Source organism: Sminthopsis crassicaudata, chromosome 1 (genome assembly GCF_048593235.1).
Source record: "Sminthopsis crassicaudata isolate SCR6 chromosome 1, ASM4859323v1, whole genome shotgun sequence".
NCBI classification, from domain to species: domain Eukaryota; kingdom Metazoa; phylum Chordata; class Mammalia; order Dasyuromorphia; family Dasyuridae; genus Sminthopsis; species Sminthopsis crassicaudata.
The window spans coordinates 223085224-223112195 of record NC_133617.1 but is presented as its reverse complement, the minus strand read 5'-3'; the positions used below and the strand labels follow the sequence as shown (position 1 = coordinate 223112195).

Sequence of the window (26972 nt, the reverse complement as noted above, 5' to 3'; positions counted from 1 at the left end):
TTCACCTTCAAATAGGAAATGTTTATTCAGGACCCCTTCCTCCCAACCCCTCTGGGGGTCAAAATAAAAACCCCTATAAAAACCCTCCTGGGTCAACAGTGTCCACTTAGCCCATCAAAATAATAATTTTAAAAAAGCCAATACTACTGTCAATCCCTCTCCTCCTCCCTCCAACTCTAACATCACCTATCACACCTCCCCCCTTTACCCCCACCCCTAGTTTCTGAACACTGGATCCCTAGTGATGGAGGCCCTTACGTGTGTTTTTCAGTGGTCTAAGAAATCATGGTTGGAGGAAAACAGTAGAAGGAAATAGAACAAAGCGTGGACATCGGCCTTCAGAGTCACACAAGCATAACCCTCCTCCACCTCCCCCGCACCCAGCCCCAAGCTCTAAGAAGATACTTGTAAATAGCCAGACGAGGCAGCCCGCTGGCTGAGGACCTGAACATGCGCACAGAGCCGCCCAAGCGTCAGGAGCTGAGGAGAGGCAGAGAGCAGCGACGTTAGCAGTTTCTCTCTTTTAAGAGCAGGAGCCAGGGGTGCTGCAGGCAGAGGAAGGCTGGGGTAGCTGGGGAACGGGAAAGGAGCAGGAGATGGGAAGGATAAGCGAGTGTGTGTGCAAGTAAGCGCTGGAGCTGATGAATGGAGGTGTGTGTGAGCAAGAGACAAACGCGTTGGCGGCCCCAGCAGTAACAGCAACAGCAGAAGGAACAGAGAGGAGGGGGCGAGAGTCTTCTCTTTAGATTAAGGGAGAAAGAAATCGATTCTGTGCTATTTCAAAATAACTTGAACCTCAGTATCAGCTTGATTGGGGAGAAGCAAGGCATACAGTGAGGGAGAGCTTTCAAGAGCGGAAAAAGGGAGAGAGAGAGAGAGAGAGAGAGAGGAGAGAGAGAGAGAGAGAGAGAGAAGAGAGAGAGAGAGAGAGAGAGAGAGAGAGAGAGAGAGAGAGAGAGAGAGAGAGAGAGAGAGAGAGAGAGAGAGAGAGAGAGAGAGAGAGAGAGAGAGAGAGAGAGAGAGAGAGAGAGAGAGAGAGAGAGAGAGAGAGAGAGAGAGAGAGAGAGAGAGAGACGAGAGAGAGAGAGAGAGAGAGAGAGAGAGAGAGAGAGAGAAGGGGGGAGCAGAGGGAGGCAGGAGACTGAGAGCTCCGCTGGGGGCATCTTCTCAGATCGAACAGACCAGTGCTTAGAGGCTACAGAGAATCGAGGGAGTCGGGAGGGCGGGAGAGAAGGGGGTGTCGCAGCCCGGACTGGGGGCGCGGAGGGGGTGGGGGTGGGAGGCTGAGCGAGAAACAGAAGTGATGAGAAAACAAGCAGGAAGGTTGGAAGCTGCTGCTAATACTGCGTTGTACCAAGAGGACGAGGAGGTGGAATACTGCTTCTCCTTCCCCAGCTCCTGCTGCGATTCATCGGGGATTCAGAGGCTGCAAGTGCTTAGCATTCCCCAGCTCCAGCGGTCCGGGCTACTTCTACCCCTGTCCCTCCGCCTCCTCTAGGGATCATGGAGACCGTGAACGGCACGGTAGGCAGCGGCGGCAGCGGGGGCACTGACGTGAAGCAGCCACCGCACGGCCAGCACCATCCTCGCCACCACCACCACCACCCCTTGGCAGAGAAGAAGCGGCTGCAACGCACCCCCCTCGCCCGCCAGACCCTTCCTGAAGGACCTTCATTCTCGGGCTCCGGGTCCAGCCCCTGCCGCCTCTTCTTCAACCTCTAGACCTCCGGCGGCCGCGCAGTCAGCCCCCAAATCCCCGAGCCTCTCGGGCAAAGCGCATCCTAGTCCATCGCAGGCGCCGCCGTCCCCGGAGGCTTCTGGCCACCCAGAGCCGCCTCTCCCGACGCAGTGGGGGTGGCCAACTGGGAGCTAAGGACAAGGGGGTGGGAGCCGGGAGCAAGCAAGGGGGCAATGCTAAGTCCTCGCCTTGCAACAAGAAGGCAGGCGGGCACCGACTGGAGAACAGCCCTCTAAGGCAGTAAAGCAACAGCCGCAGTCTCAGTCGCCACTTACAGGTGGGGAACAGGGGACCACTTCTGCTAGAAGGCCGTAAAGGAAAGAAAGGTTCCGGGCCCCAAAGGACAACGGCAGTTCAGACTCCGGCTCCCGCCTCGGCTCCAGTTGTCTGCTCCTTGACCAGCCCAAACCGTTCGGCCCCCCACTGCCCAAGTCCCCAACTTCTCTGGTTCCCTGACTCTGGGCTCCCGCATCAGCCACACGGACAGTAGCTCGGACCTGTCAGATTGTCCCTCTGAGCCCTTGTCTGACGAACAACGCCTGATCCCGACAGCCAGCAGCGATGCCGAGTCGGGCACCGGCTCCAGCGATCGGGAGCCCCGAGGAGCCCCCACCCCGAATCCCAGTGGGAAAGCGGGACCTCCTTGCAGCCCCGAGCCCCTTGGACCTCACTATCCTTCTTGTGCCTCCCCTGGGAGCGGGGCCGGCAGGGCCAGTCCTTCAGTGATCCCCCCCTGGACTGCTGGGGACTGGAGTGGGGGAGGATGCTGGGGGGGCGAACCCAGCCGAAATCGACCTCCGGGAGGGGAGGCCCTGGAGAAGACGGAAAAGGGAGACCGGGCAGCGGCGGTACCAACCAGGCACCCAGCCCATGTGAGCTGCAGCAGCTGGTGCTAGCGGAGGAGGAGGAGGAGCTGCTGCGGGAGATGGAAGAACTGCGATCAGAAAACGATTATCTCAAGGTGAGAGGGGCGGAGGGGGACAAGGCTAAGTCTGTAGATAGATGGGGACCAGGGAGCTTGTTGATCACATCCTTGCCCCTTGGGGCTCCTCCCTCCCGGCCTGCGCTGCTGGATGCGGGAGGGCGGACTAGCCACCACCACTCGATTTAAAAGGCTCTGTTGAGTCTCCTTTCCCTCCCCTCTTCTCCTTTCTTTTCCCGCCCCTACACATCCAATACTTAACTTGGGCAGAAAACTCTGGAAGAAGGGAGTGGTGGGAACTTGGGGGTGGGTGGATGGAATTGCAATTGGCAGGTTCTAGAAACCTTTTAGTTTCTCTCGATCCTGGCCTGCTCCTTCACGTTAATGCATCTTCACACTCTGAGCGGTTGTATTAGCATTTTCCCATAAATTAAAGAGCAGCAAAATCACTGCAGACCTTCATTTTCATTTGGCTTTAAAAAAAAAAAAAAAAAAAAAACAAGAAGAAGAAAGGAAATTTGTGTTCCACTTCTAGCGGGGAAAATATATGTTTATAGTCCTGAAAATAATTGTGGATTAGAGATAAGACCACTTGTAGGGCTTAGCACTTTCATGAAGAGAAGACTTGCAGATCCAGGATCAGGCTTCAATACAGATGTGAATTGTATATATGATTGTATTGGTATGGAGAGCTTGCAAGTGAGAAACTCCCTTTCTCCAATGCAGGGCTGCACTTTCTTTGCCATCTACACTCTTGGAGAGTTGCCTAGATCACTGAGGGGTTAAGTAATATGTGTCAATGGAGAGACTTGAATCCAGATCTTTTTAATCAACTAGGATAGCACTTTATCCACTAAGCTGCAAAATTTGCCATCAATAAAGGATGTGCTCTGATCCGAAACAAAAATAACCAGATTGAAAGGATGGGATTCAATAAAAGGTATCAATGGTGGCGTTTTAACTAGAAAAACTGTGTAAGGAAGCCTGGAAGCCTCAAGTATAACGTGAATTGAAACAGTTGGATTTTGCTATCAGAAGAACCTCAAAGTTATGTTTTTCCTTTTATCTGCCAAGAGCAGCTTCTGTTTTCTGTAATACACAAACACTTCACTTTCCAGGGAATAGCCACTTCCATCTGCCCTCAGCTGCTGTATCTTTAATTTTCCCCCTGTATTGTCTGAAAATAGGAACTGCATAACAATAGTCCCACAGTTACTCTGTATAATGGTTCATAGTTTGTATCTCTGGTTTTTCTAGGAAGCTGTTAGGGCCTGGTATGCAAAAAAAGACTATCTAAATAATAGTCATTGATAGCATGGCACATAACCAGTGTGTCTGGATGCTATTTAGACAACAAAAAGATGGAAAAGAGGAAATAAAGATTTTATTAATGTTTTTGTCAATTACTATAGGTATTGAATTTATTGCCAATAGAAGAAATAAATATTATGATCTTAATATATGATCTTCCCAATCAAAAAATGATCGCCCAACCCCCATCTAGTGGGACATTCAACTATTTTTTTTTCTCTTAGTCGCAGTGATTCCCTTGCACTGATTCATCCACACTCTTTGGAGCTGTCTTTCTTATAAATAGTGTCATACATTCTTAAGGCAATTTATTTGGTAGTGGCAGTAGTTGGAGAGAATGTTTCAGAATAAACAAAAAGAGAGTGGAATCATGATGAACTGAAAGACCACAAAATTGGAAATCAGAAAATCTGGATTTTTGACTTAATTCTTCAATAAACTGGATTTGTGACCATAAATAAATCATATAATCTCTCAGGACCTCAGGTCTCAAACTAAAGGGATCTCTACTGTCCCTTCCAAGTCCCTAGTCTATTAATTAACTTGTCCATACATGTACTAAATCTACACTTCTGGATCTTTTAGCAGGTGCTTTAACCAACTAAGTTAAATAATAATAATCTTCATTAATATTAATGAGGAAAAATAGTAATATGCAAAGTGAGGCTCAGAACTTAGGAGGAGAGGTGTTAAAAAAAGGGAAATTAAATGATTAATTTTAAAAATGCTTCTTTGTGTTGGTCACAGTCAAGTTTAAAAGGCAACCAACAAAATCAACAAAAATATTACAAATCAGCCTAATATAAATACTGAATTTTCTTCCTTTTAAAATATTCTCAGAATTGTTGAGCCCCAAAATACATAAATATGAGAAAACCCATTTTCTTTAAAAAAAAATACTCTTGGATTTAAAAGGCAATCAATTTGTCATTATTTCAGGATTCATTATTGGGTATTTATTTTTATGTCTTATTTTAGCCTTTCTCTGGTAACTTTTGGTATAGTTGGCTCCTTCATGAATGTCATGTAATCATCCATTTCTAGGATGTTTGGTCTTGTCCAGGGACAAGTACTAATAGCATTCTTTTGGGAACACAATGATTTTAAAAGATACTTGAACTATTCCCAATACCAACTTTTCTTAGGGGCTTTTGTTTTCTTTCTGGTTGACTAGCTTTTAAGGGATGCTTTAGGCATGTGTGCAAATGGCAGGCCAGATCCCAGAGGGAATGGTTAATTTGTTAAAAATGATGTATTCTTTAGGGTATGTTCCAGAATCGGCCATGACCATCCATATGACCCAGTTCCCATCATCTCCTCTGAAAAGAAAGGAAGATGTAGGGGTTGGCAATCTGAAAGATTTGGTTGTGAAATAAGAAGAATAATATATAATGTATTTTAGTTAGACTTTTTTTGTTAATTCAAATGAGGAAAACCCCTAAATCTAGGTAAAAGATAGGGCTTTTGGAAAATTTCTAAAGGTTGGTTAGTACTTTCACCAAGTCCAATATTTTTTGCCATGCCACATTGTCTCCTATATAGAAAACTATCATTTTTTTCACATACCCTATGGTGTTGTCCTTTGATAGACTAGTTCACATATAGTATTTGTATGTTAACACATTATTTTATACCAAGATAAAAACCTATCTCCCATGAACTAGCTGTGTGATCTTGGGTGAGTCAATGGGCCATAATTTCCCCATCTATGAGGAGATTAGGGAGTGGCTGGGCTAGATAATCTCTCATATACCTTCTAGTTTTTACCTGCTAGGATTCTGTGACTTTAGTCTCTTGGTCAATTGTTTTTGTTTTTGTCTAGAAATTTTAGGCCTAAATATCCAGGAAAAACTAAGAGCCTATAAAGGAATTGCCTTATTTTTTGTGGTAGATCCTGCTGTCATCATTTCTATGAAACTGTCACAGTGGACAGCTGAAATGAATATAAACTCATCAAGTAGAAGAACAAAATCAAGTCCACAACAAGAAGTTTTACTGGGTTAATAAATCTAAATACAAGACAATTATTAAAAAAATTCAGCCAACTCTAATTTTAAAGTGACAAATATGCTGTTAACACTAAATCCTTGAACTTTTTCTGAGTTGGATTGTTCTTGATCCAAGAAAAGAAATCCTATGTTTCTAACTTAGGGGAGGAAAGCTTATCAAAAGCTATGTCCTTTGATAATAATAATAATAATAGCTAATATTTATGTAGTGTCTACTTAGGCACTATGCTAAGTACTTTACAAATAATATCTTATTTGATCCTCACAACCAAATAAGGCTCAGGGAGGTTTAGTGCTTATTTTGTCTATTAACATGCTAACTAGTGCTTTACTTTCTCATCTGTTTTTCATGGTGGCTTAAACACTTTGTGTTTGTGAGCATGTCTAAGAAAAGCTGCCAGTGGTACTTCACCATGTGTTCCTACCAACAACTCTTTCAAAGAATGCCCTTTAACAGTTTTTATATCCTTCAAGTGTGTTGGAGATTTTTGTTTTGTTAATTGTTTTGTTCTTGCTAGGGATTGACACTGGTTTATCTAGGGTATATTTGTTTTAGCTAGGATGGTGGATCTCCCATCTCCTTGAAGGAAATTCCTTCATATCTTTTTATTTGAGCCATTCTGGGTTTTTATAATTGGTTACATTCATTTGATTTCTTTGGTGTGTGAATGGTCTTTTTATTTACATTGTAATTACTGTATATATTGTTTCCTTGTCTCTATTTTCTTCATTCTCTATTAGTTCATGCAGATCTTTCTATGCTTTTCTGTATTCATTACATACATAATTTCTATAGTATAGTCTTATTCCACTATGGTCACGTACCATAATTTGTTCAGCCATTCAATGGGCATCTACATTGATTCTCATTTTTTGCTGCAGAAAAAGTGCCATTTTAATTTTTGGTGCAAGTGTTTCTGATAAAGGCCCCATTTCTAAATATATAGAGAGAACTGAGTCAAATTTATAAGAATATAAATAATTCCTCAACTGACAAATGGTCAGAGGATATGAAGAGACTGTAAGTAAATAAGATCAATTAATTAATTAATTAAAGTCAAGGAAAAAATGTTCTAAATTACTATTAAAATTAAATTAAAATTAAAACAACACTGAGGTACCACATCATACCTATCAGATTAGCTAAAATGATGGGGAAAGATCTTGATAAATGTTGGGAGGGATGTGGGAAAACTGGGACACTAATGCATTGTTTGTGGAGTTGTGAACTGATCCAGTAGTATCAACTGGATCTGAATTCCAAAGAGAATATACAAGAGGGAGGAGCACCCACACTGCAAAAATGTTTCTAACAACTCTTTTTGTGGTGATAAAGAATTGGAAAATAAATGGATGCCATCAATTGGAGAATGGTTGTATAAATTATGGTATATGAATGTAATGGAATATGATTGCTCTATAAGAAATAATGAATAGGCTGATTTCAGAAAAGCATGGAAAGACTTACATAACCTGATGTTGGATGAAGTGAACAGAACCAGGAAAATATTGTATATAGTAGCAGTAAGATTATATAAAGATCTATTCTGATAGACTTAGCTCTTCTCAATAATTAAATGATCCAAGAGAGAACTATGGAGACTGAAAGTAGATTGAATCATACTATTTTCACTTTTTTTTCCTTTTGTTTTCCTTTTTCTTTCTCATGTTTTTTTTCTTCCCCAACATGATTCATGGAAATATGTTAAAAATGAAAATACACATATAACCTAAAATAATATAAAATATTTTTTAAAAAATAAATATTTTGAACTGTATGGATATGTATACACATATTATATTTAACATATACTTTGACATATTTAACATGTATTGATCTACCTGCCATCTAGGGGAGGGGATGGGGGGAAGAAGGGGAAAAGTTGGAGCAGGAGGTTTTGCAAGGATAAATGCTGAAAAATTACCCATGCATTTATCTTGTAAATAAAAAAGCTATAATAAAAATTTTTTAAATGATAAAAAATATTTTGGTGTATGTGGGGACTATCTTTTTATTGATGATTTCTTTGATTTATAAGCTCAGTAATAGTCTTTAGATCAAAGAGAATTCACATTTTAATCATTTTATTTGCATAATTCCAAATTACTTTTCAAAATAGTTGTACCATTTCACAGGTCCATCAACAATGTATTCATGTGACTATCATTCCATAACTCCTCCATTATTGACTATTGCTACTTTTTGTCATCTTTTCCAATTTGCAGGGTATGAAATGGAACCTCAGTGTTGTTTTAACTTACACTTTTTTATTGGTGATTTCTTCTATGTAGTTGTGAGTGCTTTGCAATTCTTCTAAGAACTTTTTTCATATCTTTTAACCAGTTATCTATTGGAGAATGACTATGTGTGTGTGTGTGTGTGTGTGTGTGTGTGTGTGTGTGTGTGTGTGTGAGAAATCTATCAAGATTTCTTTCCCACTCTTAAACACTTCCCTTCTTACCCTAGATGCATTAGTTTTATCTGTGTAGAAGCTTCCAGTTTCATGAGGTCAAAGTTCTCTTTTTTATTTTTTGTAATTGCCTCTATCTTTTGTTGGTTAAGAACACAGCTCCTAGAAATGCAAATCAAGACAATTCTGAGGCCCTATTATATACCTCTCAGATTGGCTAAAATGACAGGAAAAGATAATGGTGAATATTGTGGGGGATGCAAGAAAACTGGGACACTGATACATTGTTGGTGAAGTTGTGAACTGAGTCAACTATTCTGGAGAGCAATTTGGAACTATTTCCAAAGGACTATCAAACTGTGCATTCTCTTTGATCCAGCAGTGTCTCTATTGTGTCTGTATCCCAAAGAGATCATAAAAATAGAAAAGAACCCACATGTGCAAAAATGTTTGTAGCAGACTTTTTTGTAGAGGCAGGGAACTAGAAATTGAGTAGATATCCATCACTTGGGGAATAGCTGAATAAGTTATGACATATGAATGTTGTGGAATATTATTGTTCTATAAGAAATGACGAGCAGAATGATTTTAGAGAGGCCTGGAGAGACCTACATGAACTGATGCTGAGTGAAATGAGCAGAACTAAAAGATCATTGTACACAGCAACAACAAGATTATTGGTGATGAAATGTGATGGGCTTGGCTCTTTTCAATAATGAGGTGATTCAGGCCAATTTAAATAGATGTGTATTGGAGAGAGCCATCTGAATCCAGAAAGAGAACAATGGGGACTGAATGTGGATCACAACATAGTATTTTCACCTTTTTTGTTGTTTTTTGTTTTTGTTTTTGTTTTTTTCCCTCTCGATCTGATTTTTCTTGTGCAACATGATAATGTGGAAATATGTCTAAAAGAAGTGCACATGTTTAAACTATATTGGATTACTTGCTATCTAGGAGACATGGGTGAAGGGAGGGAGGGAGAAAAATCTGGAACACAAGTTTTGCATGGATAAATGTTGTGAAGGTTTGAATGTATTTTGAAAATAAAAAGCTATTATTAGAAATTTTAAAAAAGAATACAGCCCCTACACATGGCTATGAATGGTATATGATATACTTCTATTCTAATTTTTAATAGTATGATAATAGAATATTAAGGTTATGTATCCATTTACAATATATTGTGGAATATGGTTCAAGGTGTTGGTCTAAGTCTAATTTCTGCCAGATTGACTTCTTCCAGTTTCCTCAGCAGTTCTGATCAAATTTAAGAGGTGTTTTCCTAGGTAATTCATGTTTTTTTTTAGTTTATCAAACACTGGTTTATTGAGTTCCATTGCTTCTGTTTCTACCTTATATAGTCTGTTCCACTACTCTATGTTTAAAAATGATGACTACAGTTTTATAAAATAGTTTGAGTTCTGAGAGTGCTATTCTCCTTTCATTCCTCTTTTCATCTTTCCCCTTGATGTTCTAGATAATTTGTTTTTCCAAATTAATTTTATTATTTTACCAAGTTCTATAAAGTATCCCCTTGGTAATTTGATTGGTAGAACATTAAAAGTGTAAAAGAACTTTGGTGATATTGTCACCTTTTTTATATTGGCTTGACCTATCCATGAGCAGTGGAAATCTCTTTAATTATGTTAAGTTGTTCTTTATTCCTGTAAGAAGTACTTTGTAATTGAATCTATATATCTATATATTTCATAGTTATTTGGAATGTGGCTTTCCTTTAGTTGAATTTAGTCATTTTAAATGCTTTTTGAACTCTTATGACTGCTAGGAGTGTCTCAGATTAAACTTTTAAAGTGAGAAATTTCCTTTTAAGGTCTTTTTGATTCCTTTATGAAAATCATTATCAAAACAAATCACTACAACCAGGAGAAAAAGACTGCAGTGGGCTGATGATCTTTTTTCTTACTTCTGCCTGTTTTTTCCCTACTACTGAAACACTAGATGTCCTTGGACCTACTTCACAGTTTCTGTTTTCTTATGGTAGTCTTTAAACTAAATGTTTCTAGGCTGTTTTAGCAAAAGGGGGCATGGCAGTGACTGGGAAGGGTCTTTAGACCATTAATGATTACAACTGCAGTTGTCCTGACAAAAGTTGAAAAGCTCCACGTACTTTAGAACACTGCCAAGGAAGCCTGAGCAGTGCCTATATGATGTGGTATTTTAAAAAATAACCCTCTTTCTCCTTTTAATTCACTGACTTTTCTCTCCCCTTTTCATTCTGCAAAACAGAAGTTACTCCTGATTCTTTTCTGACAGGTCCCCTTTTCAAACCTAATCTGTATTAGTCATAGGAAAGAATAGATATAATAATCTGAGGAGACAAAATCATGTTGATCAGTGGAAACTCACTGAGTCCATCAGCTGTCGGAATGAAATATCAGTTTGGTAAACAATGGTAGCAGGTCCATAGGCCTTGTTAGCCACAGCTGTGACTCTGCTCCAAACACTTCCATTGTCCAGGGGGAAATGAAGTGGATTATTTGTATATTACCAGAGACAATAGTTTCTGTCTGAAGCTCCCAGTAGAATGCGTTATTGTAACACTAGCCAGATGACTATTCCCACTGTCTAGATGTGTCTATTTAAAGAAAGTTTATTGAAATAGAAAAAAAATTGATTTAAAGTTGTGTAATGAAGGCAAAAATTTGAACAAAAACAAAAAAATATAGGTACAAGAAAAAACAGGGATTTATTTTTTGCTTAAAATTTAAAAAAGGATAATTACCTAATTATAGATTTCCATAAATATTAAAAACACATACATTATCATTCAAAATTTTCTCTAATACACAATACATATTTTAGTTTGAGATCCATAATAAGATTTAATTTGTAGTGTAGGAAGGGAAAGATAGTTTGACAGTTCAACACTTACATGATTAGAAGATTTCTTTTGTTGGGAAAAAAAATTATTCTTTTAAAATCAGATTAGCCTTTCAACTAGGGAATAGATAGCATCTCTGAACTTGATAGAAATGATACTGATAATTTAATATCTAGAGAATTGAATATTGTTTAGGTTTTCCTTAGTAATTTCTGCATTTTTTTACAGTCTCAAAATTGTTTCATAGACACAACTTTATATTCAGCTTAATTAAGTTGCAGATGAGACTTTTAATAGTTCTACACTGGGACATATTATTAGGACATTGTTGTAACATTAGCATCTTAAAATTTTTTAAAATTATCATTATAATATTAAAAAGTGTTGTTGGTCATGACTTTCATACTATTGTCATGACTAGTATTTATAATTTCTTATATAACCTTTCAAAGTGATCTTTCGTAATAGTTTATTTTAAGCTGATGATGGAATTTAAAAATATAAGAAATCATTATTTTTATTCTATTTCTAAAAAAAGACCCGTAATAAGAGTAAGATTTGACACTGCAGGGATCTCTCTTTCTCCCTTTTAGTACCTCAAATACTCTTTGTAATTTAAGTGGAGGAATAATAGATTGAACCATTATCTTTTGGAAGTGTGTGTATGTAGATCACTGCTTCAATCTGCTAAGTTAGTTTCATGTCAATCTGGGTTGACCATCTGACTAATAAAAGGGAATTCACTCCTCATTTATTTTGACAAAATCAGCATTTTAAGACATTTTTTGAGCAGCACATAATCTCAGGTATTTGATGATTTCAGTCCCTTTACACATACATATACACAAACACACACACATACACACATATATACACTATACACACATATTCTAAGTGTTGATTTATGTTTTCTATATATACTTTTTATTTTTAAATTAAATTAATTTTGTATTCTTTTCCTTTCACTTCTCCCCATCCCAATTGAGAAAAAATAAAGAAAAACAAAACTATTGTTATAAATATACATAATCAGATAAAACAAATTCCTGCATTGGCCATGTCCAAAAAAAAAAAAGTCTTTTTCTGCACACTGACCATTGCCTCTCTTTGAAGAGATCTACATAGTTTTTGTTTACTATCATTGAAGATTATGTCTTTACTGAGATTTATTTCAAGTAGAAATTTGAGGAGAAAGAGCTACTCAGCCTTTTGGCAAAATCTCATCTTTTGGCTTATTCCTGAATTTCTTCTCAGCATCCATAGAGAGCACCTGATAATTTCTATGCTAGCTTTCTACCATTTCATCCTACAAATTAACTTTTTTCATTAACTGCACATATTATAGGATGATGTCTGGTTATGAATTTATGTATATAAAACCTGGGAGTATTTTGTGGATTGCAAGTTCAAAATGAGCCAAACATGGCTCAGCATGAACCAAAAAAAAAAAAAAAAAAAAAAAAAGAGCTAATGCAATGTTAGTTTTTATTAATAGAATCATTATTTTCAGAACAAGGAGATATCATACATTGTCCTGATCAGACCATATAGTCCAAAGACTATTATGTGTAATTCTGGATCCATGGACAAATTGGGGTTGTCAGGGTAATAAGGGAATTGGAGCCCAGATTATACAAGGACTAGTTGAACAAACTGAATGTTTAGCCTGGAGAAAACTTAGTGGGGCATTAGGGAGGCATTGTCATGGAGTAGAAAGAACACTGGATTTGGATTTTGAGGAGCTGTGTTTGAATTTTAACTCTGCTACTTAGCACTTGTACCCCATTTTTTCTGTATTAAAATAATTTTACTTTCTGGGGTCTCAGTTGTTCATATGGAAAATAGAGGAAGGGTTTGGATTCAATTCCCTCATCAGTTTAAAATAAACTTAAAAAAATTTAATTAATTTATTTTTTTATTATAGCTTTTTATTTACCAGATATATGCATGGGTAATTTTACAGCACTGACAATTGCCAAGCCTTTTGTTCCAATTTTTCTCCTCCTTCCCCCTACCCCCCCTCCTCCAGATGGCAGGTTGACCAATATATGTTACATATGTTAAAGTATAAGTTAAATACAATATATGTATACATGTCCAAACAGTTATAAAATAAACTTTTAACTGAAAATCATTTAGACAAGTTATAGAAGAAATTATAAATGCTAGTAGTAATCACTAGGATTCCTTCTGATTCTAAAATATGATCCTATACCCTAATAGATATCAAGTATTTGAACTGTATTGACTGCCACAAAGGAGAAAAATTATGACTCTCATTTGGATCTACAGTATAGCTGGTGGTCTTAGTAAAAGAGCATATTTAGCCTTAATGTAAGGTGAATCTCCAATTACAGTATCTGAAAGTGGGACAAACTGCCTCAAGAGGTAGTGGTTCCTAGAGTCCTAGAAGCAAAAATTCTCTGTTCACTTATAGAGGAAATGGAATCCCAGCAAATGACTTAACCTCTATTATCTGTAAAATGGGAACAATAATAGCACATATTTACCAAGGTTTGTTTTGAAGATCAGATGAATTTAACATGTAAAGTGTTTCCTAAATCTTACAGTGCTATATAATATTTAGATATTATTATTGTTATTATGATGATGGTGATAGCAATGATAATTATATTTTGTTGGATCAGGTGCCATTTAAGGTTCTGTACAGCTTTGAGATTTTTTTCAGAGGCTGGAGCTTCCTTGTTTTGATTAATTAGAAAAAAGACAAAAGAATAACAGAAAGTAAAGGCAGCAGCCTTTAGCATGAGCAGTCAGTGATCATCCTCCCACACTTCTTCATTAAATTCTTATTTTCACACACTTTTTCATTAAAACTCTATTTTGAGGCAAGTCACAGAAATTATTTTCTGTTTCTCCAATATGCTCTTTTGAAATAGTCAAAGTCTTGGAGATAATTTCTGCCCATCATTCAAACACTATTACCCCAAGTATAGTAATACACACACACACACACACACACACACACACACACACACACACACACACATATATATATATACATAATATATGTTGTAGATATGATTTATTTTATACACATATAGTATACACACACATTTTGTACAAATACATATATAGTATACATCCACAGGCATAATGTTTTTAGAAAAACATTTTCCTAAAAACAAGGCAAATGGAAAATTATTCAGTAGTGGGGTCAAGAAATGATACTAGAGTCCTAAATTTATTCTTTCACTGCTTCAGTGAATATTTGGATCAACCAATATATTCTATTAAGTATCTACTATGTACCAGGCACTGTGCTATGAAGGACACAAAGATACAAATGAGAACAGTCCCTGCTCTGAAGAAGGTTTTTTCTATAGAAGGGAATAACTGCACACATGCAAGTAGTTGGAAAATATAATCAGAATAATTTTTAGGAGTGAACTGCAGTAAACTGACATGTTGTCTTGAATAATTAATTAGTTAATTTCAAATTTTATGAAATGAAAAAAATAAAAATAATAATCTTTGAGTCTATTTGAGGAAGTTCAGAAATATGAAGTAAAAATTCACATTTAATAAGTATGATATAGTGGAAAGGTCGTAGCACATGAAATCAGAAGACCTGAGTTGAAATGTTGAGGCTGTTAAATTACTAGCATTATGTGACTGTGAACAAATCTCTGAGACTCATTTTCTCACCTGTATAGTGGAGATTAGGATTGTGTTTCTTACTATACTATTGTAAAGTCATTGTAACCCATAAAGTGCAAGGTTAGTGAGATTTGTTGGGATACAGGTCTCTCAGGTTTAAAAGTGTTTTTACTAGAAGGTTAGTAACACAAGTGTTATTATGCTTTATAAGAAATGGTTTTTTTTAAAGAACTCAAAATACTACTGGATATTGTCACTCAAAAACTATTTTCTTATTCTACTGAAATGCTCCCATTAATTCTCTTCTGTATTATTACAAAAATACAGACAGCAACAAAAATTCTAAAATTATAGAAAAACTTGGAATAGTTTATGTGAGACATTTAAGCTTTTTCAGATGAAAACTTGAAATATTTAGTTCACAAAGAGCAAGGTGGGCACTTTTATCAATCAAGCCAGGGCTTTCTACACCATGATTTTGACAAAAGAGCAATAGTCACTGCCATGGAAGATTAACTCATTTTCCTCTTTCAGGTTTACTTGCCTGTAGTAAACATTGTAGTACTTAGCAAAGAATAAAACATTTAGCACAATGTCTGGCATATAGTAGACACCATATAAACTGGTTATTCATTAATTATTACATTGATGTTTTCTAGGAAGTTATTGTTCATCGCTATATAAACTCCAGAAAGAATTGTGAAATGAATGAACAATTTTATTCTTTTAGATGTTTAGGAAGTGGTAAAGCTTTCAGAAAACATCTCTTTAATTGATTGGGTTGTTGTTATTGTTGTGTTATTGTTGTTTTGCAATTAGAACCCATTTAAAATAATGGTCAATTAGGTTGATCATTCAATAATTTGAACATGCAAAAGAAGAAAGCTACCACTTTGGAAATGTTTTCTATAAAGAAAATGACTACATGATGAAGCATGGGTCAAATGAACCGCATGAACTCAACTTTTCCCCTCTCAGTTCTAAATAAATCTAATCATAAAATAAAGGAGTTGAATCAAATCTTAGAAAAGTTAAACATATAGGCTGTTAGATATTGAATGGGGATCCTTCACAAAACCTGACCATGCATTAGACCATAAAAACCCACCAAAAATGCAAAAAAGCAGGCATATTTAATACACCCCTTTCAAAGAATAATGCAATAAAATTACATTTTAATAAAGGACCATGGAAGCATAGATTAAAAATTAATTGGAAATTAATTTTTTCCTGAGGCTAGGGTTAAGTGACTTGCCCAGGGTCACACAACTAGGAAGTATTAAGTGTCTGAGATCACATTTGAACTCGGGTCCTCCTGAATTCAAGCCTGGTGCTCTACCCACTGCGCCACCTAGCTGCCCCTAAATAAACTAATTCTAAAGAATGAGTAAAAGAAAAAAAATCATAGAACCAATTAATAATTTTATAAAAGAGAATAACAATAATGAGATAACATACAAAATTTGTGAGATACAGCTCAAACAGGACTTAGGGGAATTTTTATCTTTAAATGCATGTAGCAGTAAAAGAAAGAAAGAATAAATCAATAATTTGGGCATAGAACTAAAAAGCTAGAAAAAGAACAAATTAAAAATTTCCAATTAAACACCAAAGTAGAAACCCTGAATAAATAAAATTGAAAGTTAAAAAAACAAACAAACATTGAACTAACAAATAAAAGTAGGAGCTGATTACTTAAAAAAAACAACAATAATAAACCATTAACTTGATTTAAAGAAGAAAACCAAATAATCAGTGTCAAATATGAAAAAGATGAATACACCACCTATTTTGCCCAACTATATGTCAATAAAGCTGACAATCTAAATTAAAAGATATAAATTATCTAGATTTTATAGAAAAAGAAATAGAATACTTAAATAACCTTATTTTATAAAAATAAATTGAACTAGTCATAAATGAACTTCCTGGAAAAAATACTCAGAATCAGCTAGATTGAGGAGTGAATTCTACCAAACATTTAAATAATAATTAATTTCAATACTATCTAAGTTATCTTTAAAAATAAGTAAAGAAAGAGTCCTGTCAAATTTCTTCTATGACACAAATATTGTTAAAGAAAATTACAGATCAATTTCCCTATTTAATAATAATGAAATGATGGTAAATAAAATACTAACAAGGTGATTACAGCAATATATCACAAAGTTCATATACTATGACCATGTGGGATTTATACCAGGAAGCAGGACTAGTTCAATATTAGAAAAACCAAAAGTGTAATGGACTCTATCAATAGAAAAGTGAACAAAAATCATGTAATCATAGATATAGAAAAATACTTTCATGAAATACAACACTTGTTCCTATTAAAATACTAGGAAAACATAGGAATAAATGGAACTTATCTTAAAATTATATAAGAGGTATCTAGCTAAAATCAAGAACAAGCATTATTTATCATGAAAATGAGCTAGAAAGTTTTCCAATAAGATCCAATAAGATGAAGCAAAGATATCCATTATTAATTATTGTATTTGAAATATTACTTGCAAAAAAAATTAGGTATACTAATTCACTGTTGGTAGATCAATGAATTAGCTTAATCATTTTGGAGAACAATTTGGAACAATATCTAAAGAACTACAAAACTGTGCATACCTTTTAAATCTAGTATTAACACTATACTCTGTAAAATTAAGAGCTCAAAGAAAAGGGAAAATGAATCATATGTATAAAAATGTTTTAGCTGCTTTTTTTTGTTACAGCAAAGAATTGGAAACTGAGGGATGCAATCAAGTGGAGAATAAATGAACAAGCTGTGATATGTGATTGTGATAGAATAGTATTGTTCTATAAGAAATGATGAGCAATTGGGCTTGCAACTTAAAAGGCTAGAAAAAGATCAAATTAAAAACCCCCAACCAAAAATTAAACTTGAAATACAAAAATTAAAAGGAGAAATCAATAATATTGAAAGTAAAAAAAACTATTGAATTAATAAATAAAACCAAGAGTTGGTTTTATGAAAAAGCCAATAAAATAGATAAACCTTTGGTAAATCTGATCAGAAAAAAGAAAGAGGAAAATCAAATTGTTAGTCTTACAAATGAAAAGGGGGATCTTTCCACCACTGAAGAAGAAATTAGAGAAATAATAAGGAGTTACTTTGCCCAACTTTATGCCAATAAATTTGATATCTTAAGTGAAATGGATGACTTCCTCCAAAAATATAGGCTTCCTAGATTAACAGAGGAGGAAATAAATTGCTTAAATAGTCCCATTTCAGAAAAAGAAATAGAACAAGCTATTAATCAACTCCCCAGGAAAAAATCCCCTGGACCAGATGGATTTACATGTGAATTCTACTAAACATTTAAAGAACAATTAGCCCCAGTGCTATATAAACTATTTGAAAAAATAGGGGATGAAGGAGTCCTACCAAACTCCTTTTATGACACAGACATGGTACTGATACCTAAACCAGGTCGATCGAAAACTGAGAAAGAAAATTATAGACCAATTTCCTTAATGAATATTGATGCTAAAATCTTAAATAAGATATTAGCAAAAAGACTTCAGAAAATCATCCCCAGGATAATACACTATGATCAAGTAGGATTCATACCAGGAATGCAGGGCTGGTTTAATATTAGGAAAACTATTAGTATAATTGACCATATTAATAATCAAATTAATAAGAACCATATGATCATCTCAATAGATGCAGAAAAAGCATTTGACAAAATCCAACATCCATTCCTACTAAAAACTCTTGAAAGTATAGGAATAAATGGATTATTCCTTAGAATAATCAGGAGCATATATTTAAGACCGTCAGTAAGCATAATATGCAATAGAAATAAACTGCAACCTTTCCTAGTAAGATCAGGAGTGAAACAAGGTTGCCCACTATCACCATTACTATTCAATATAGTACTAGAAATGCTAGCCTCGGCAATAAGAGCCGAGAAAGAGATTCAAGGAATTAGAGTAGGAAAAGAGGAAATCAAACTATCACTCTTTGCAGATGACATGATGGTATACTTAGAGAACCCCAAAGACTCTGCTAAAAAGCTATTAGAAATAATTCAGAGTTTTAGCAAAGTGGCAGGATACAAAATAAATCCACATAAATCCTCAGCATTTTTATATATCACCAACAAAACACAACAGCAAGAGATACAAAGAGAAATTCCATTCCAAACAAATGTTGAGAGTAGAAAGTATTTGGGAATCCATCTACCAAAGAATAGTCATGAATTATATGAGAAAAATTACAAAACACTTGCCAAAAAAATAAAGTCAGATTTAAATAATTGGAAAGACATTCAGTGCTCTTGGATAGGCCGAGTGAATATAATGAAGATGACAATACTCCCCAAACTAATCTATTTATTTAGTGCTATACCAATCAGACTCCCAAGAAACTATTTTAATGACCTAGAAAAAATAACAACAAAATTCATATGGAAGAATAAAAGGTCGAGAATTGCAAGGGAACTAATGAAAAAAAAGTCAGAGGAAGGTGGTCTAAGTGTACCTGATCTAAAGCTATATGATATAGCAGCAGTCACCAAAACCATTTGGTACTGGCTAAGAAATAGAACGGTAGATCAGTGGAACAGATTAGATACAAAGGACAAAAAAGGGTACATCTATAGCAATCTAATCTTTGACAAACCCAAAGATACCAACATTAGGGACAAAAATTCATTATTTGGAAAAAAACTGTTGGGAAAACTGGAAATTAGTATGGCAGAAATTAGATATGGATCCACACTTAACACCATATACCAAGATAAGATCAAAATGGGTCCATGATTTAGGCATAAAGAATGAGATCATAAATAGATTAGAGGAACAGAGAATAGTCTACCTCTCAGACCTGTGGAGGAGGAAGGAATTTATGACCAGAGGAGAACTAGAGATCATTATTGATCACAAAATAGAAGATTTTGATTACATCAAACTAAAAAGTTTCTGGACAAACAATACTAATGCAAACAAGATTAGAAGGGAAGTAACAAATTGGGAAAATATTTTTAAAAGTAAAGGTTCTGACAAAGGTCTCATTTCCAAAATATATAGAGAACTGACCCTAATTTATAGAAAACCAAACCATTCTCCAATTGATAAATGGTCAAGGGATATGAACAGACAATTCTCAGATGATGAAGTTGAAACTATATCCACTCATATGAAAGAGTGTTCCAAATCACTACTGATCAGAGAAATGCAAATTAAGACCACTCTGAGATACCACTACACACCTGTCAGATTGGCTAAGATGACAGGAACAAATAATGATGAATGTTGGAGGGGATGTGGGAAAACTGGGACACTGATACATTGTTGGTAGAGTTGTGAAAGAATCCAACCATTCTGGAGAGCAATTTGGAACTATGCCCAAAAAGTTATCAAACTGTGCATACCCTTTGACCCAGCATTGATGTTATTGGGATTATATCCCAAAGATATACTAAAGAGCAGAAAGGGACAGGTATGTGCCAAAATGTTTGTGGCAGCTCTTTTTGTTGTAGCTAGAAACTGGAAGTTGAATGGATGTCCATCAATTGGAGAATGGTTGGGTAAATTATGGTATATGAAGGTTATGGAATATTATTGCTCTGTAAGAAATGACCAGCAGGAGGAATACAGAGAGCCTTGGAGAGACTTACATCAACTGATGCTGAGTGAAATGAGCAGAACCAGAAGATCACTGTACACTTCAACAACAATACTGTGTGAGGATGTATTCTGATGGAAGTGGAAATCTTCAACATAAAGAAGATCCAACTCACTTCCAGTTGATCAATGATGGACAGAAATAACTACACCCAGAGAAGGAACACTGGGAATTGAATTTAAATTGTTAGCACTACTGTCTATCTACCCAGGTTACTTATACCTTCGGAAGCTAATAATTAATGTGCAACAAGAAAATGGTATTTACATACATATATTGTATCTAGGTTATATTGTAACACATGTAAAATGTATGGGATTACCTGTCATCGGGGGGAGGGAGTGAAGGGAGGAGGGGGGATAATTTGGAAAAATGAATTAAAAAAAAAGACTAATTCAATTTTGTGAAAATTGTTTTTAAATGATATGCATATGTAAAAAATTTTTACCTATGCATATGTACTGTCAAAGAAAATGTTATAATTATAAAAATTAATAAAAAATAAAATTTAAAAAAAAAGAAATGATGAGCAAGATGGTTTTAGAAAATCCTGGGAAGATTTATATGAACTGATACAAAGAAAAGTGAACAGAGGCAGGAGAACATTGTATATAGTAATAGCAATATAGCAATAATGATCATCTATGAAATACTTAATTTTTCTGATCAACACAATGATTCACAGCTTTTCCAAAGGACTCATGATTTAAAATGTTATCCACCTCCAGAGAGAGAACTGATTAACTGAGTGCAGACTGAAGCTTCTTTTCTTTCACTTTATTTTTCTTGCTTTTCCACCCCCTACAATGTGGTTAATGTGGAAGGGGGAAAGAATAAATCTTTTCCAAAAATGTATCTATATTAAAGAGTTAAGATAGAAAGTAAAGATAAGAAGTGAAATAAACCCTCCCACGAGTTCACATTCTATGTGGGATAAACAATACATTACCAAAAAAATCTTAATGATCAAAATGTTTCTGATGTGGAATTGTTGGACTTTTGTGTGAAAACTGAGATATATGTTGTGGGCTTTAATTTACATATATTTAAATTTATATTGTAGTTTTAAAGTAACAAAGAGTTAAATTAAGGTTGCAGACCAAAGAACTTTCATTTCAACTGTGTTTATGGAAGAAAAGAATTGCTATGGAAATTTGTCCCAGAGGCTGGCACTTGTAATAAATATCTATTTTTAATGTCTAGGATTATAAAGCTAGACCAAAGCTTTTAAGGACATCACTTTGGATGGCAAATTTCAGAGACTCTCTTATAACAGAGCCATCAATATAGATAGCTTTGTACATTCTAAGTTAATTCTTGTGGGCCTGTAAAGACTGGATGGGTTTTTTGCTTTGTTTGTTTTGTTTTGGATAGAGCAAGCTTTAAATTTGCTTGGTTTGGATTTATACAGGATGAATTGGATGAACTTCGTGCAGAAATGGAAGAGATGCGGGACAGCTATTTAGAAGAAGATGTTTACCAACTGCAGGAACTCAGACGAGAACTGGACCGTGCTAATAAAAACTGCCGTATCCTGCAGTACCGTCTTAGGAAAGCTGAACAGAAAAGCCTGAAAGTTGCTCAGACTGGTCAGGTAGATGGAGAACTTATCAGAAGTCTGGAGCAAGATTTAAAGGTAGGTGATCAATGGAACTCAAGCATGCCTTCCTGACAAAAGATGCTTTTTTACTGTGGATAGAATTTTGGTTCTGGAAATTAAAAAACAAATAAAAAAACAAAGTAATTCTCAGATTTGTGTCTTATGTGATAACTATGTTTTTGGAAAGATTATATTTGGACACTAAGCTGTGGAAGTATGTTGTTTATAAGATTTTGAAATATAAGGATGGTGATATTATCAACGATGGGAGATAACTTTAGCAAGTTCTTTATAGTTTACAAAGCATTTTCATATATTGGTGATTGTAGCCTGCTTTTTTCAGAGATCTGTCTCAATATATTGTTGGCTATGTTAGACTCTCTCTTAGCAAAGCTTAAGAACAGTCACATTATTGATCAAGACAAATGTACAATGTAAAATTAGTGTAACTTCTTGATCAGAGATCTAATGATCTGCTCAACTTTTTAAAATTTATCATTTTAATTTTTAAAAATTAATCTTGTGATTAACTGTATTTCAATATAATTATTCTTTTATATCCTTATGCACCTTATTTTATTCATTTAAAAATGTTATACTGAAAAGAGTTCTATTGGTTTCATTAGCCTGGAAAAGGGATCTGTGACACAAGAATATTAAGAATCATTAGAGTAAATTTTATTATAAATACTCAAATTAACTATAAAGGACACATGAAGAAAGAAGCTGCATACAGAGAAGTATAGAATAATTTTATATACTATGTGTATTTGTGTGTCTATAAGGATAGATAGATGGAATATATACATATTTGTGTCTAATAGTGGCCATTTCTAGAGTAGGGAAGATTAAAAAAAGAAAGAAATTTACATAATTTTGTTGTATATTTAAAAGGAATAAAAATTATGAAATTAAGGGATGAGAGAGGAATGTATTGGGAGAAAGAGAAAAGGGGAAGTGGAATGATGTAAATTATCAACCATAAAAAAGAGGCAAGAAAAAACTTTTACAGAGGAGGGGAAGAGAAGGATGAGAAAGGAAGTGGGTACACCTTACTCTCATTAGAATTGGCTCAAAGGGGAAAAAACATACATACTCAATATGGGTATGGAAATCTGTCTTATCCTGCAGGAAAATAGGAGGGAAATGGGATATGGGAAAGGGAAGGGTAATAAAAGAGAGACCATATTGGAAGAGTGAGTGGTCAGTAGCAAAGCTTTGTTGAGGAGGGACAAGGTGAAAGGAGAAAGAGAATAAATTGGATGAAATACAGTTAGCAACAATAATTGTAAAAGAATTTTTAAGCAAGTTTCTCTAATAAGGCCTTATTTCTCAAATATAGAGAGAATTGAGTCAAACTTTTACTTAAAAAATAAGAACTATTCCCCACTTGATAAATTATCAAAAGATAGTCTGTACCCAAAGGGCTATAATAAATTCATGCATATTCTTTGATCTAACAATACCTCTACTAGGCATGAATAGCAAAAGAGATTTTTAAAAAGAAAATTTTCCTATATGTACAAAAATATTTATAGTAGCTTGCTTCTTAGGACAAAAAATTGAAAATTGAGAGGATGCCTATTAATTTGGGAATGGTTCAATAAAGTACATTATGCATTTGTGATGGAATATTATTACTCTATGAGAAGTGATGAGCAGGATGCTCTCAGAAAAAAAAAACCTGGAAAGTCCTCCATGAACTCAAGCAAAGTGAAATGTACTATATACAAAGTAATAGCAATATTCTGGGATGAGCAGCTATAAATAATTTGCTTTTCTCAGCAGTACAATGACTACTCTGAAGGACTTATGATGAAAAATCCTATCCATACCCAGAGAAGGAATTAATTTGTGTTTAAATACAGATTGAACCATTCCCTCTTTCTCTCTCCCTCCTTCCCTCCTTCCCTCTCTTTATCCCCCTCCATCTTTCTTTCTCACTTTATTCTTCTTGAGGTTTTTTTTTCATTAGGATGGGAGATTTATGTTTTTTTTTCTTCAGAATATGACTTTTATGGAAATGTTTTGTGTAACTTGAATGTGGTTTCTTAATTGGGAGTGGGGATAAGGGAGAGATCCTAGAACTCAAAAATCTCAAAAACAGATGTTAAAAAATGTTTTTAATGTAACTAGGGAAAATATTAAATAAATAAATCAAATGCCTACAAAAGAAAAATAATTAAAGAAATAGAAGTTATAAATAGAAGATTTGCTGTTTCATGTTCAATCATCTTTTTCTAATATAATATTTTATGGAAATACTTGTTTTATTCTAAAAATTAAAAATAAAATAAAATTTTGAAAAAAGAATCATTAGAATAAATAAACCTCAAATGATCCCAAATAGGATGAAAACACTTTTAAAACTTCCTACATAGCCTTATCTATTGATACTCTTCTTCACATACCCTACCTTGCTAATAAATAAAATTCCTAATTATTCTCCAAACATATCTCTATGCTTTTTCTTCACTCTGCCCTCCCCACCTAAGATATTCTTTCTTTCTAGCACTACCTGTGTTTTTCTTACTTATCTTTCAAAATTCATTTCAATGTTTACTTTGTCTATGAAGCTATTTTTGATCTCTGACCCACACCTCTTTCAAAGCCCTAAGAAAAGAATAATTTCCTCCTTCCTTTGAACTAGCTTTGTAATTCTGTTTAACTCAGACATTTACTTATTCGTCCATATTTTATCTTGCCATAAACTCCACAAGGACATAGGCATTGTCATATTCTTAGTTGTATTTGCTATGGTGCTAGGCAATGCTTTTAACATAATAGCTGTTGAATGAATGAACATCTGCTATGAAATACACATAGAATAATTTTGGAATATTTTAAAGAGGAGTTCAGTTTCTTGGGTCACTTGTTAAAGATGCCCATAGCTATTTAACATTTTTGGGTCATTTTTTTTATTTCCAGATGGTGCTATAACCTGACATTTCCATAACATGAGAGGGAGTCTTAGGGTCACCATGTCACAGAATAGGAAATCAGAGCATAATTAATTTGCCCATGTCTTTCTGGGGGACAAGAGTAAAAATGGGAATGAAATGATAGAATTATAGAAATTTTCCTTTTTTCTCTCTCTCCTGGACTTTAGAGACTTTCTAGGGAGCTACATAGCAAGTCATTTATCTAAAGATTAATTATACATCACACTTCCTCTCTTAAAGATGAGCACTTCTGAGAAATGCCATTTTAGCCTTTCATTATGAGAATAGGAAAAGTTTTTTTTCAATTCTATTAAAAGTGATAAAACACCAGCAATCAAAATACCATTAGATATAATGTAATAGAGATTGGTATTTCTGTAGTGATATTTCTGCCATCTCTGATAGAAAAATAGATTCTTCCTTACTCCCTGTTGGATGATGAAGCATATTCAACCACTTTTAAAAATAAATATCTTATCACCTTATACACACACACACACACACACACACACACACACACACACACATATATGTGTATATTTTAGCTGTATTTTCCATTTGAATTCCTAATGAATTATATATACATATCTCTGGATATTTTTATGTGTACGTATAGTAAATACATTTATGCATCTATTTTTTTCTCCTCAAGAGGACTTAGGATTTCCTACAAGGCCTAAATGATTTGTTTTGTTTTATTAATACCTTTTCTTAACTGCCATATCTGTCTCTAAATATCTAAATATTCCTTCATATTGGTCCCTCCCTTATAACAAAAAATTCTATCAATGGGTATAAAGAACTTAAGATACACTGAAGATACAATATAAAAGGAGCTTCCCTTGTTGGGATAGAGGAAGAAGGAGAGTGGATTGATATTTAAATAAGATAAAAAATAACCTTCAGAAAAATATGATGCTACATCGATGCATGAAAATATATGTGTGTATATATTTGTACAATTATAGATATTATGTATATGTATATATCTGCACTAAATTGTAATCTTCTGTGGGCAGGGACAAGGGGGGAAAGAAGAATAAACTGCATAACAGAGAACCAAAGAAACCTATAAGGAAGCAAAGTTGGCTAGCACTGAACATAATGTGTGGTATTTACTATATAGAATTTTTTGAAATGAAAATTTATTGCATTATATTTTGAATCCTCTCATGTTCTGCTGTGCACATTGCAGTGTTTATTTTCCTTTTCCTATTTTAATTTTAAGTTTAAAATGATAAAATTGATAAGAATATAAATTGATAGATGATAAAAAAATATGCAGAGTATAGTATACAAGATAGACATACACATCTATATACATACATAATGATTAGAAGAGAGGGCAAGTATTTACTGAAGGAATCATGAAAGATATATTGAAAGAGGTGGTAGTGAGACCTCCCTGTCTCTCCCCAACCCTCCCCAGGCTGGGAGAGTATACATTTCATTATAGATCCCATTTTTTTAACAGAAAGAAGGGAAATATATTTCATTATATTTTGCCTGAGGAAAAAAATCTAAAATTAATTAACTAATATAAATTTAAAATTAATTTTTTTACTAAAATAACCCCTTTTACTTCTAAAAATGTAAGGCAGATAAGATCTAGAAAAAACATTTGTATGTGTGATCTAATATAAAACTGGACTACAGAAAAATATCTTTAAATTTAGAGCAGAGATTCTTAACCTGAAGCCCATGAACTTTAAAAAATATATTTAAAACTACTTCAGTATAATTGACTTCCTTTGTAATCTTATATATTTTATTTTTTGCATTTGAAAATATTATTATAAAGGTGGATCCATAATTTTTATCAGATTGACCAAAGAGGGGGTGGGACACAAGTTATGATACAAAAGAAATTTAAAAATTCCTGATCCATCTTGACTAGATTTACAGTTTAATTGCATGATGACT

At 34.8% G+C, this 26972-nt stretch overlaps 1 protein-coding gene across 1 annotated transcript in view; it reads left to right on the top strand.

Annotated features, from left to right (window-relative positions):
* The first annotated feature begins 2269 nt into the window (after positions 1-2269).
* Positions 2270-26972, top strand: part of MTCL1 (microtubule crosslinking factor 1) — a 159191-nt gene continuing 134488 nt past the window's right edge. Inside the window, 2 exon segments of the mRNA XM_074275191.1 lie at positions 2270-2699; positions 21919-22143. Of these exon segments, the coding sequence (XP_074131292.1) occupies positions 2502-2699; positions 21919-22143 (423 nt within the window). The 5' untranslated portion in view covers positions 2270-2501.